The sequence below is a fragment of the Ochotona princeps genome, chromosome 10 (assembly GCF_030435755.1).
Source record: "Ochotona princeps isolate mOchPri1 chromosome 10, mOchPri1.hap1, whole genome shotgun sequence".
Lineage (NCBI taxonomy): Eukaryota > Metazoa > Chordata > Mammalia > Lagomorpha > Ochotonidae > Ochotona > Ochotona princeps.
The window spans coordinates 60,741,095-60,753,802 of record NC_080841.1 but is presented as its reverse complement, the minus strand read 5'-3'; the positions used below and the strand labels follow the sequence as shown (position 1 = coordinate 60,753,802).

Sequence of the window (12,708 nt, the reverse complement as noted above, 5' to 3'; positions counted from 1 at the left end):
ACCCTCCGCAGTCTGAGCATCTCAGAATTAGTCATAAAGAAAGGTTTTCTGGATGAGCAGCAATCGCCACACTACTGCTGGATGTAAATGTGGATCTTAACGGACGTGCCAGGCTTGCATTGTCATCTCAGTCTTCTCCAAGAGGGGAAAGTTACGAGCGATCCTGTTGAAGCAGTGACGTTGAGCGTAGGTGGCTGAGGCTCAAGGCCCCGGGCCATCATTTGTTACTTTCCCAAGTACATTAGCAGGGAGCCGATCAGAGGCACAGCAGCAGCCTGAGCCTGAACCTGGGGCTCCCATATGGGATGCTGGCATTGTAAGCAGTGGCCTAAGCTTAAGCAGGCTGTGCCACAGCTGGAGCCCTGCTAGCTGCCCGCTGACTTAGGTAGGACAGTCAGTGAGGGGGGTAGAAGAGCACCAGCATTCAAATGTTTTGTGTTTGCCTGCTAGGTCTCTCGGGCTTGTAGTCTAGTTAGAGAAGCAGTTAATCTCAGCCCAGTGACAGCTGGGCGCTGCCTTTCTTGGGGGCAGTTAGAGAGCATCCACAGGAGGCTGGGGGCATCTCTAGGAACCACCGAGTGGACCTTATGTACCCAGTGAGCTGCTTTCCCTGGCCAGGGCGTTGCAGGTGCTTGCGTGGACTAACGCTGACCTGAGGGCCGGCCTGTCTGGTGATCTCCCCTGGTTACTGGCCTGATCCGGACTGGGGGTGGTCCACGCAGAGGTGTAATTTACAGCATCCTCCTGGACTTCCTGTTTCCGTTCTTCCAACCAGCAATTCTGTGTCTCCCCGGTGCATCCTCCCCATGTAATCATCAAGCTGACGCAACCCCCAGTTTCTTTTTTTTTTAAATGCTGGGTAGGATAATCTTTATTCTCAGCCTTTCTGTGCTTTCCCCTTTTGAAAGCCCCAAATCCTGCTTAATCTACGCAGAAAGCCTTGCAGCGTGATTCATCAGCTGCCTCTTTGTGGTATTACAGGAAGTTAAAATCTCCAGCCCGGATTACAAAGATTGCAATTCAGCAGAGGCCATGGACGACTTCATGAAGAGAATCAATTGCTATGAAGCCAGCTACCAGCCCCTTGATCCCGATAAATGTGACAGGTAGCTCCTCAGCGGTGGCCGGCACCCTGTCCCTTGCCTGGGGGTTAACAGTGTTGTCTTCAATTTCCCGTGAGTTTATGGAGACTTCCATAAACTTTTCTTCTTTTTTTTATGTCTTTAAAAAAAATTCTAGGATCACACATTCACACTTGGTATAAATATTTTTCTTTTTAAAGACTTGTACAAGATTTTATTTGAAAAGCAGAGAGATGGAGAGGGATTGAGAGAGGGAGACAGAAAAAAGGGATCTTCCGTCTCCCCAAATGGTCACAAGAGCCAGGACTGGGGCAGGCTGGGGCAGGATTTCCATGTCTCCCATATGGGTGACAGAGGTCTAAGCATTTGGGTCATCTCGTGCTGTTTTGCCAGGCGCATTAGCAGGGAGATGCATCAGAAGTGGAGCACCTAAGACCTGCACCAGCACTCCACTACAGGATGTCACTGTCACATGTAGAGGTGTAATCCACTGATCTACCCTAGTGCAAATACAACTGACATCATGTAGATGCATGCACAACTATACATTGGAGCCCAAATTTGCTACTGAGTTCACATTGCTATCCTTCTGCTTTTCCCTCCCCCTCATCTGGGATGCTCACAGCCTCTGACTTTTGGACAGGAAGATCCTACGTGTCCTAGAGCAATGCCTCCTAGGCCCAGGGATGGGTACACTATACCGGGCGGAGGGAGGCCTCACGGAGGGTCTCTGTTTCTCCACAGGGATTTATCGCTGATTAAGGTGATTGATGTTGGCCGGAGGTTCCTGGTGAACAGAGTTCAGGACCACATCCAGAGCCGTATTGTATACTACCTGATGAACATCCACGTGCAGCCACGTACCATCTACTTGTGTCGGCATGGTGAAAACGAGTATAACCTCCAGGGCAAGATCGGGGGTGACTCTGGCCTGTCCACCAGGGGCAAGAAGGTAGGAGTGACAATGGGGCTGAGGATGGAGGGACAGTGGAGGGGACTGCTCCATTGTTCAGGGGAAGGGAGTTATAGATTCTCCAGGTGGGGGAGGGGGATGCATTTTTTTGCCACTGTTGCTTTAGTGTGTTCATGGTGCATGCGTCTGGGTGCAGCAGAGAGGGTGACCTGGGAGGTGGAGGGCAGAGGTGAGTGTCCTGGGCTCTGCAGTGGCATGTCCGTCATGGGGACATGGCCAGCTGTTGTCTATGGTGGCTCTTCGGCCCTTCCTGCCATCTGATCCCAGCCAAGTACTGTTCTGTGTGAGCTATGTGAGCCCTTCCTCTGCCCAGGGAGGTCAGCTTGCCTTCTCTCCCACCCTCTGTTAGTTTGCCAATGCCCTGAGCAAGTTTGTGGAGGAGCAGAACCTCAAGGACCTCCGGGTGTGGACCAGCCAGCTAAAGAGCACCATCCAGACAGCCGAGGCCCTGAAGCTGCCCTACGAACAGTGGAAGGCACTCAACGAGATCGATGCCGTGAGTCCCAGCCCCCGGCGTTTGTCTGCACCGAGGGTGGGGAGCCCTAGTGGGGATCTCTAGGAATGAATGGTCCTCTGGCATCGTGGATGGCCCCTTCAGGCGTGTTCCTTCCAGTGACCACTTGCTGTGCCACCAGGGTGTGTGCGAGGAGCTGACATATGACGAGATGAAGGACACCTACCCTGAGGAGTATGCGCTGCGTGAGCAGGACAAGTACTACTACCGCTACCCCACAGGGGAGGTGAGTGTGGGGGTCAGCCCCTGTCCTCCCCTCTCTATCTGCAGCCTCATGTTCATGCTGCAGAGGATGGCCAGGATAGGTAGCAGGTGTCACATTGTTGGCTGAGAGAGGGCTGTGATTAACAGTGCCATGCATGCCACCATAACTGTTAATTCTGGAACTCCCCCTCATTGCAAAAAGAAATGTCAGACCTTATCATTTGGTCTGAATTCTTTCACCCTTAGCCTCTAGCAACTGCCAATCTACATTGTCTATAGATCTGCTTCTTCTAGACATCTCATCACAATCTCATATAAAATGTGTGATTTTGTGTGTGTGTGTGTGTGTGTGTGTGTGTGTGTGTGCTTCCTTTCCCAGGCTTCTTTGTGGTGTAGCTTCCATGCATGTCAGGACCTCATTCTTTTTTTATTGCAGAATAGTATTCCATCGAAAGGGCTGGCATTGTAGCACAGCAGCAGGTTAAGCCACTACTTACAGTTTATCCCACCTGAGTACTAGTTTCAGTTCAGGCTGTTCCGCCTCTGTTCTAGCTTTCTGCTTAGTGCCCGAGAGGGTGGTAAAAGATGATCCAAGTACTTGAACCCTTGTCACTCATGGGAGACAAGGCTTTAGCTTGCTGCAGACGGGGCTCTTGCAGCCATCTGGGGGGCAAACCAGTGAAGGAAAGGTCTCTCTCTCTGTTTCCTTTGCTCTCCTTCATTTCTGCCTTTCAGATAAGTAAGTCATCCCCTTCTCAGCCACTGCTGTCCCTCAACTCATGAAGAGAGGGGTAGGAAGAGGAAAGAATTGACAGAAAACAACAGATTTATGTTTCCCCTAAAGACTTTGCCATTTGAAGGGCTAAACACAAGAGAAAGGGTGTATGGATAGGTTGGGAGGCTAGATGGACAGATGAATGAATGGATGGTTGGGTGGGGTATAGATGGGTTGCTAGATGAATGAGTGGACATGGTGGTTGGGCGAGTGGATAGTTGGATGCACAGATGAGTAGGTGGATTGCTGGGTGAGTGGAGGGGTGGCATGCTGTCTAATAATGACAGAAGACTATGACACGTCATCAGGGTTACTTACCAAGTACCTTTGCTCCAACGTGATGTCTTGTCCTTCTTTGTTCAGTCCTACCAGGACCTGGTCCAGCGCCTTGAGCCAGTGATCATGGAGCTTGAGCGGCAGGAGAACGTGCTGGTCATCTGCCACCAGGCTGTCCTGCGCTGCCTGCTGGCCTACTTCCTGGATAAGAGTGCAGGTACCATTGAGCAGGTTCTTGGCCTGGGAGGAGGGAGGAAGAGAGAGAGACTCCTTTGAGCATGTGCGACCACAGGCTCATTTTTCAAGCTGGTGCAGACCTGGCTGTTACGAGTCTTGCATTGTTCTACCTGTCAAATCTTTTAAAATTTTTTTTAAATAAACTTAAGAACTAGGGTTCAGGTAAATTTGTAGACAAATTGTTTGCTTGAGGAATGTATTGAAAAAATACGAACAAAAAACTGACTCATTGTGAGAGTGGGTGGGTCTGTTTCCTTACTTTGGCTGGGTGCTTTTGGCAAGGTACCTTTTCCTAGCACCCTTTGCGTTGCACAGGATGGGCCCATGATGGGAGAGGACACCTCTAGCCAGGCATGATTTCTGAGGTCCCTTGTGGCAGGAGTTCCGGCAGTGGCCTGCGGCTGTCCGTGCATGTCTCCACCTGCCTCTCCACCTATCTCATTGCTAACTGTGGGACCACGTCTCTCTGTTGCAGAGGAGATGCCGTACCTGAAATGCCCCCTTCACACCGTCCTGAAACTGACACCTGTTGCTTATGGTGAGTAGCAGCATCCCGTGCCGAACCCTTGTCTCCCAGGTTGTGATGGATTCTGAGGGGCTGTGAAGCTGTAGGCAGAATCGTGCCTCCCATAGAAGCCCCAGTGCCTCTCACTCACCCCTTTTCCCCCAGGTTGCCGGGTGGAATCTATCTACTTGAATGTGGAGTCAGTGAGCACACACCGCGAAAGATCAGAGGTGAGTAGGGGCACCTGAATACCCCTCCCTTGCCCTTCATCATTCTTGGGAGCTTGTGTGGAGTGATGGAACCCACAGGAAGCCCGTGCCTGTGCTGTAGGGCTCAGATGGTCTCCCTGAGCTTGCTTCTCTGCCCTCGGCCTAGCTGGCTGCCTTTCTCAGCATCCCTGTGCTCTCCCTGGCTTTCTTGTCGCTCCTCCAGAGATCTGCTTTCTTTCTGTGACTTCTTTCATTTCTCCTTCACCCGTGAAATTAACGTTACAGAGGAAGACGCAGTCTTCTGTGAAACAGCGATGGCATGCATTGCTGCCTTTTCCGTTTTCCTCTCTGACAGCTAACACCATGCTTTTGAGTTCAGGCGTCATTGGTTCAAAGAGGACCTGCCGTTGGCTTTGGCCAACTGCATCTGCTGAGTGCGAGAACTGGATAGATAGCATGGGAGAGTGGAAGTGGGTCTGGGGATGAGCGCCATCACAGATGGCTAACCAGTGATCCAGTGCCTGGTCAAACCTGTTTTGCACTTCAGAGAGGTCTGAAATTCTGAGAGTCTGTCTGATTGCTTCTCTGCCCAAGTTTGAATGTACTTATTGCAAAGCCTTACCAGACTGAGTCAGACCCTTCCTCTTTCACCAGGCAGGGCTTTCTGTCTGCTGAGTTTCCAGAACAACGCAACTGAAGTCTTTGCCAAGGAGCTTGGCCAGCAGACTTTGGCATTAAGAGGCTCTGAGATGACCACCCCGAGGACTGCCAGCTCCCATGGGCAGTTGCTTAGCTGATGATGGCCTGAAAGAGCCTGGGTGCTGGCTTGGTTGGCCTTGCCTTAACTCCTGCTCCCTCCTTTCCCAAGGCTTGGTGACTAGATGCTGCACTTGCATTTGTTCTATGAGAACCAGCCCAGCCCATCTCCTCCTGTCTGACATTTCAGCTCTAGTGCTCAGTCTGGGCTGGGCCATGCTGGTTGCTGAAAGCTCCCCTGCGTAGAACGGGCTCTCCCTGAGGCTCCTGGACCCCCTGCAGTTGTGTCATCTCTGTCCTCTGGTCCTGGCAGGCTCCGCCTCCCGTGTTCTGTGTATCTGGTGTCTGTGTCCCGTCCTTAGCCAGGGTGGTGTTTGTATGCGCATTGTGCATGTGTGTGATGCAGGGCCAGGCTAGGGTGGAAGGGGGTCAGTGCTGACACCTCTTCTACCCCTCCTGTGGACCTCGTCTGTCTCCCAGGCTCTTGGTCTGTTGCGGGTGCTGGAAGCAAGGTTCTTGTCTCTGATCTTGTACCCTGTGGCCATTGTTTCCCTCCCTGCCTGGCGTTAATCTGTGTGCATGTCCAAGCAATCCAAGAACCGGAAGGAACATGGAGGAAGTAGCCATCACTCCTTCCCTCACCCAGCCTGGTCCCAGGCCCCCTCCCCTCCTTTGTCAGTCATTTTATATCTCTCTAAAATCCAGGAACAGGAGAACTTTTTTTTTTTTTTTTTTTTTTTTTTTTTTTGTGGCTTATTGACCTTCCCTCTCCTTGTAACTGTCGCCTTCTCTCTTTTGTCTTTGTCTTGCTTAGGATGCAAAGAAGGGACCTAACCCGCTCATGAGACGCAATAGTGTGACCCCACTAGCCAGCCCCGAGCCCACCAAAAAGCCTCGCATCAACAGCTTTGAGGAGCATGTGGCTTCCACTTCTGCTGCCCTGCCCAGCTGCCTGCCCCAGGAGGTGCCCACACAGCTACCCGGACAAGTCAGTGACTCCCTGTTTCCTTCCTCCCCTGGGGTGGGGGATGGGTGGCAGTGGCCTCAGGCCTGGGACTGTGTGTGTGTGCATGAATCTGGGTATGTGTGTCTGTGCACATGTGCACCTGTGTATGCACAAGAAGTGCTTTCTGAAATTGAGGCTTTGGCAGATTGGGGGTTGGGTAGCAGGGTGACGTCCCCTTCCTTGCCGAGCATGTGGACAGAGCCAGGCAGCACACAAGGAACAGCGATGTGTCCAAGTCTTTTCACATTCTCGAATGATTGTTTCCAATACACCAAGTCCTTAGTCTCGAGGTCTCCATGCAGCTCTGGGCCCACACATCTTTTCTGTCCCTTCCATTGCAGAGAAGCACAGGGTATTTGAGAACTTTCCTCCTACGCCCTGGAGCTGGCAACACCCCTGAGGCCAGATGCACAGGGCAGAGCCACTTTTGTCACTTCGTGTGGCTATTTTAGCAGGGAGTAAAAACTAAAGCCCTCCCCCCAACCAGATTTCACTGATTTTATTGGCTCTGGCTCTTGGAGGCTGAAAGAGAGTGATTCTTGAGTGGCAAGATGTGTTATCCCCAAATCGGTATTTTCCTCGAAGATACTCAAGATTCTGGGCAAATGTGCAAGCCGTAGCAATCTCTGGGCTCCAAGTTAGGTATCGCCCAGGGGGCTGTGCTTGCTTGAACTCCCTATCCTGCAGGCTGAATTTCACATTGGGCTTGTTTCTAAGATCCAAGCAAAAGACCTTCTCTTCAGCCCACCAATTCTTCCTGACTCCCTCAGGGGCTTCTTTAAACCCTAGAGGGTCTGGAATGTGACCTGGCAGGTGTGTGTGTTTGGTGGTGGGGGGAGACGTGTGCCAGGGCTTTGCCCCCCTGGAATGAAGTCCTACCTCCCAACTGACCTCTCTCTCTCTCCACTTTTTCTCCCTGCAGCCTTTGCTAGGGAAAGCCTGTCTGTAAGTATTTCTCTCTGAATAAGTCTATTGCCCACACCTCTCTCTTCTGCTTGCTGCTTTGGCTCCTGGCCTGTTAACATGTCGAAGATAGGGACAGTTTTGGTGAAGTCCGAGAGGTCTTCCCCAGGGGGAAGGGGAGTATGGGGTGAAAGGAGGAGCTGGGAGCTGATGGATTTTTTCAGAAAGGTGTGCAAGAGGCGGAGCAGCCTGGCCTTCTACTGAAGCTGCAGCCTGCTTCTCCACAGTCCCTCTCCCAAGTCTGAGTGGTTGTAATGGCCGTGGTGTGAAGCTGCATGTAAATCCACATTTTCCCTCCTAGAGTCAGAGTTTGGTGGGGTGGGTCTGGGCCTGCTACCATGGGCCTTCCCCCGGGGGCAGGAGGGGCAGGATCTTTTCCTTTAGGAATTGATATGTACTCAGAGCCTGATCTGCAAAAGGAATGAAGGAAGCTGTCTCCTGGAAGGCAGATGGTGAGGCTGGAGCCCCCCAGACTGTGGAGAGTTCTATGTTGGCAGCTGTTGCTAGGGATCTGGTGGTCGGTAGTCACGTAGTGGCACCTGCCCAGCCATTAGCTTCATGCTCAGGATGAGGTCCACCTGTCCTATCAGACCCAGTAGGTTGCCCCTTGCTTCTGCCAGGGCCCTTTGTAGAAGGTTCCTGGTTCAACATTAGCTCCAGCAGCCACGGGGTGAAGAACTCACCATCTCTATGGCTCCCAGGATCCCCAACCTGAGGAAGTAGCCAAGGGCTTCACAGGGCAGCTGCCATCTTACCACAACTCCTCTGTTGCCCAACTCTCCTTGTGCTCATTAGTATACCTTTTTAACTACTTTGTGCGGGAACCGGAAGGGTTGGAGAAGTTTAGCTGGAGGAGCTGCAAAGCAGGGCTTGGTTCTGCAAAGCCAGGAGTGATTTGGCATTGTGCTTACATGGCGGTGGCAGCCTGCAGGCAAGAATGTACCATGTAGGGTTTTGCAGCACAGGAGAAAGTGATGATGAATCTCTCACATCCCTGAAACGACCCTGGAGGTGGCCAGATGGGGCTGAGATCAGCTGTATGTCCATGTGGCCGTCTATCCTGCCGGCATCACAAGTGGCCCTTGCAGGGATCTGTTTCTTAGAGCTGGCGTCTTCCTCTCTGCTGGATCTTGTTCTCCCGGCTCCTCTCCCAGCGCTGCTCCCCGATCCTCACCACCTGTGGGGCAGGGCCAGGGCCTGCAGCTGTCGGCTCCTGTTTGACTCCCACAGCCTCTGCTTGCAGCTGCTTCCTGTGGCTGTGGTCTTGTTTACCTAGCGGTAAGCCTATGAGTTAAGTTAGTCTTCAAAGACAAAGCCGTCCCCACAGCTCAGTATCTGTCTTGGGAGCCAGCATTGCAGCACCTAGACTTTGCCAGGATCAAGGTTCTCCTTGTGTGGGGAGCAGCCTTTGTATTTGGACCCTTGGGGCATGTCATCTGAACATAGCCCCTTTCTTCTGACCAAGGCTGCCAGGAAAGAAAACTCCTAGCTGGTGGGCACCTTTCAGAGGCATCTCCCTGACCTGAGGTTGACCTTGCCCACCTCCAGGGCAAATGTCAAAATGGCCTAGGCTAGAATCTTTCCAATTCAGCAGAAATCCCTTCCAGAGTGGTGTGGGGCCGAGCCTTGCTGGGCAGTGTACTCCTTGGCTGGGAGAGTTTAGGAATCCACGTGGGCTCTGTGCTCGAGCTTAATGATTAGAGTTGGTGTGAGGTATGGGTTTGTGGCTCGGTTGTACTACTGGTGGCTATCTCTGGAACTCTGGGGAGAGTTAAAGCAATTCTAGAACCTCAGCTAGCAACTCAAGAGTGAGCTTTTGTCTGCTGCTTTACTCAGATGGCTGTAATGGCCAGAGCTGGAGCTGGTTGAAGCCAAGAACCAGGAACCTCACCTAGATCTCCCACATCAGTGTTGGGGGCTCCTTCAGTTGGGCAAACCTCCACTACCTTTCCCAGGCCATTAGTAGGTCGCTGGATTGGAAGTGGAGCAACTGGGAATCAAAGTGGTGGCCTTACCCACGATGCCACAATGCTGGTCCCACACATCCTTCAGTTTTATATTACATGCACATGAAAAAGAAACTGCTGCTAAAGACTTTTTTTTTCTTTTCCAACCTCTTTCTTCCTCTTGCCCTCTGTGCGTGAAAGACGAACTGTATGTCACATTTTCTCAAAATTTTCTCCTTACTAACCTTGGACAGGTAACTGAGTGGGTGCATGTCACTCTGTCCCCTCTGCATCCATCTCTCCAAGTCATGCACCTCAGCCCCAGGGCCTCTTGGTCTATGTGCAGGCTGGCCATTGTGGAATATGTGCCTCGTGTGTGTCTGTGCTAGAGGGGTTTACAAGTAGTGCCATTATCCTGAGGTTCTTTCTGGTGTGTTCTGCCTGTCCCTCCCTGTGCGCCTGAGCCAGGGCTCCCATGACTGAGTGACGTGGACATTGCCTGCCTTGCAGCCCTCCACGTGTCCATGTCGTGTTTCCATCCTGTGTAGGTGCTTGGAGGTCAGGTTGGAGCCAGTAGCGGCGGAGGGGCATGGCAGACCCTTACTCTCTGGTCTCACAGCTGGACTAGGGCACTCTGTAGACACAAATATAGGCCGCACCCAGGGGACCCCACTCTTCACAGAGGGCCCTACACTCCTGAATTCCCAAGTCTTTCCTATACCTGTGTGCTGGCTCCAGAGTATGCAGTCCTGCCATTCCCTTAGCGATGTTTCAGCCCTGGACCCGAGCTTTGATGTAGGGTAGGAGTGGGCCTCCCTACAGAAGTCTTCATGGAAGCCCTCGGGAACAGAGGCAATGCTTTTAAAACTCCATGTTTCGCTTTTTGTTCTTTGAGGCGTAGCTGGAAGGAGCGTGAGGAAGGAGGCCGCTGTTGGGCAGTGGCAGCAGCCATGTGTCCCCAGAGCTGTAGGCTAGGGGGCTTCCTGCGAGGGTCACTGTGATCAGGACACAGTGTGGGACTGCAGCCACACAGCCCTCCTCTGCCTGGCTCCTAGCCTGGGCCTCCTGGCCACATGTCGCCATCCCACAGATCACCCGTGTTCTCCCTGTTGAGTTGTGTTCCTCAAATCCAGAGGCCAAGCGCCTGATGGGTGGAGTGGCAGGCTGTGCCTTCTTGGAGGCAGCAGGAGGCAGGCTGGGCTTCGCTGGAGGCCTTGCTCTACCTGTAGGCCAACCAGCTCCACTGGGCACCCAGTACCCAGTGTACCTTGCAACTCATGGTCCTCCCTGAACAGCTGGGTGGGGCCCACAGGAAGAGCTGTGGAATCCTCCCCTCCCCTGCCCTGCTTCCCTGACCCCTGTGCCAGTCAGGCTATGTGCGTGTGTGCCCAGCCCTTCTCTCTGGTACTCTACCCAGTCAAATTCTGGGACCTGCCTGGACTGCCCTCCCCTGTTAGGCTGGTGACACGTTTCTTATATTGTTCTCTTTGGAGTGGGGGAGGAGGGAAGAAGGGCGGGAGGTGCAAATGACATGGCTTGTAGTCTTCTGCTTTAAAAGGTAAACCAGCGACCACTCGTAACCCTGTTCCCCAACCCTCTTCTCTCCTGGAAACAGAACATGAGAGGCTCCCGGAACGGCGCCGACTCCTCCCGGAAGCACTGAAACAGACACATCCAGGTCCATCCCCACAGCTTAGCTTGTGTCCTCCCACCAACCTGAGGCCAAATTGCTCCCATGGACTTCCCCTGGAACGGGGTGGGGTGGAGCAAAGAGGCGTCTGCTGGCTCAAGAGAAGCTACATGCCACCACAGCTTCGTGGTTGGGGTGGCCAAGACCCCAGAAAGTCCCATTGATTCACGACTTCCCATGTCAAGCTGCCGGCTGCCCCACCCTCGGAGCTCTTGGAATTTCCAGGGTGTCTGACCTCACAGAGGATGGTGAGAACTGGAAAGGGGTGAGGGGTAAAAGGCCCCGGCTCATTTAGTTTCTGTGAGCTTCTTGCCCTGTCATGTTGGTTGCAGATGAAGACATGGGGCTGGTGGAGGACCCTGTAATCACAGAAGGGCCAGATTGTACGTGCTGAAGGTCAAGGGACACTCAGAAGACTTTTCACAAGGCTCCTTCCGGTGTGTCTCGGCCAGGAAAGGTGCCTTGTGGAGAATGCACTCTGGCATGTGCTGGGTTGGGAGACAGGGCTCTCTGGAGAAGTCCCTGGGTGTAAGACTTGCCTGCCTGCCAAGTGTTGAAGCAGCCTGGCTCTCTGCACATCCACATGCCTGTCTTCAAGAACAAACTGGCTGCACAGGCAGAAGGAAACCATTTCCGTCAAGATGGGCTCACCAGGACACCCCTCCCCACAGGGAGCCGTGAGGTTCCCCTGCTCTCCTCTCTGGACTTGGGGGTTGCCGGAGAGAATCACTCCCAGAGCTGCTTGCTTTCGCACTTTGTTTATTGGTGGTCTCAGAAGTGTGATCTGAAAGTCACACCATCTCTGCATGAACCTGGATGTTGGGGTGCTCCAGATAGAGGCCTGTTGGGGCTCAGAGCCTCTGATTATGGAGAGTTGGGTGCACCCATGAGATCGGAAAGCTCAGAGTGGAGCGCTGGAATCACTGCGTGAAGAAGCTCCTGCAGGACTGACTGCCTTTCCCAGGTGGGAACCATGGCCCACCCGAGCAAGGCCTCAAGCGAGGGCACTGTCTTCTGCATGTATTTGTGGCATAGCATCTGCCATGGGCCTGGTGCTACACCAGGGGTTTTGGAGAATTCAGAAGGGTAGAATGGTGGCCTGGCCTGGCCTTGCCTTAGTGGCATCTGTGATGTTTTTGTTGGGGTTGAAAGCGGGGTGCATGGGACATGTGGTTCTGAGGACCTGTAGTTTCTTCCTGTGGGTTTTGCCGCGCGTGCTGGGGCGGGAGGAGTTGTCTTGGGCCCAGAAGTAACACTTTGGAAACTCAGGGTATCTCATAGCTTCTGAGTACCAAAGGTGACTTTTCTTTGCCTTGGACAAAGGTACAAGTCCTGGGATGAGTGTTCGGGACATTGGGGACCTTGAAGCTGGGAGTAGAGAGATAAGCATTTTTTTGTTCGAGGAGAATGTCTCAAGTATGCACATTTCTCTGATTGGGATATGGGGACATGGCTTCAGATCCCATAGGATGAAACACTTGGTTTTACAAACCAAATTGTGCAAGTCTTCCCTGCCTACCCCATCCATCTCCCTTAATGGGCTGTCTGCCCCAGAGCCTGTCTGGGGCTGCA

At 52.8% G+C, this 12,708-nt stretch overlaps 1 protein-coding gene across 4 annotated transcripts in view; it reads left to right on the top strand.

The window, feature by feature from the left end:
* PFKFB3 (6-phosphofructo-2-kinase/fructose-2,6-biphosphatase 3) overlaps nucleotides 1-12,439 on the top strand; it is an 82,304-nt gene extending 69,865 nt beyond the window's left edge. For 2 of the 4 annotated variants that reach the window (XM_058669514.1, XM_058669512.1), the window contains exons 7-16: nucleotides 982-1,106; nucleotides 1,827-2,034; nucleotides 2,405-2,551; nucleotides 2,691-2,795; nucleotides 3,912-4,041; nucleotides 4,537-4,599; nucleotides 4,732-4,796; nucleotides 6,346-6,519; nucleotides 7,460-7,482; nucleotides 11,062-12,439. In XM_058669514.1, the coding sequence (XP_058525497.1) occupies nucleotides 982-1,106; nucleotides 1,827-2,034; nucleotides 2,405-2,551; nucleotides 2,691-2,795; nucleotides 3,912-4,041; nucleotides 4,537-4,599; nucleotides 4,732-4,796; nucleotides 6,346-6,519; nucleotides 7,460-7,482; nucleotides 11,062-11,068 (1,047 nt within the window). In that variant the 3' untranslated portion in view covers nucleotides 11,069-12,439. The remainder of the gene's footprint in view (nucleotides 1-981; nucleotides 1,107-1,826; nucleotides 2,035-2,404; nucleotides 2,552-2,690; nucleotides 2,796-3,911; nucleotides 4,042-4,536; nucleotides 4,600-4,731; nucleotides 4,797-6,345; nucleotides 6,520-7,459; nucleotides 7,483-11,061) is intronic. The other 2 variants (XM_058669513.1, XM_058669511.1) reach the window with 1 other exon arrangement.
* The last annotated feature ends 269 nt before the right edge of the window (nucleotides 12,440-12,708 follow it).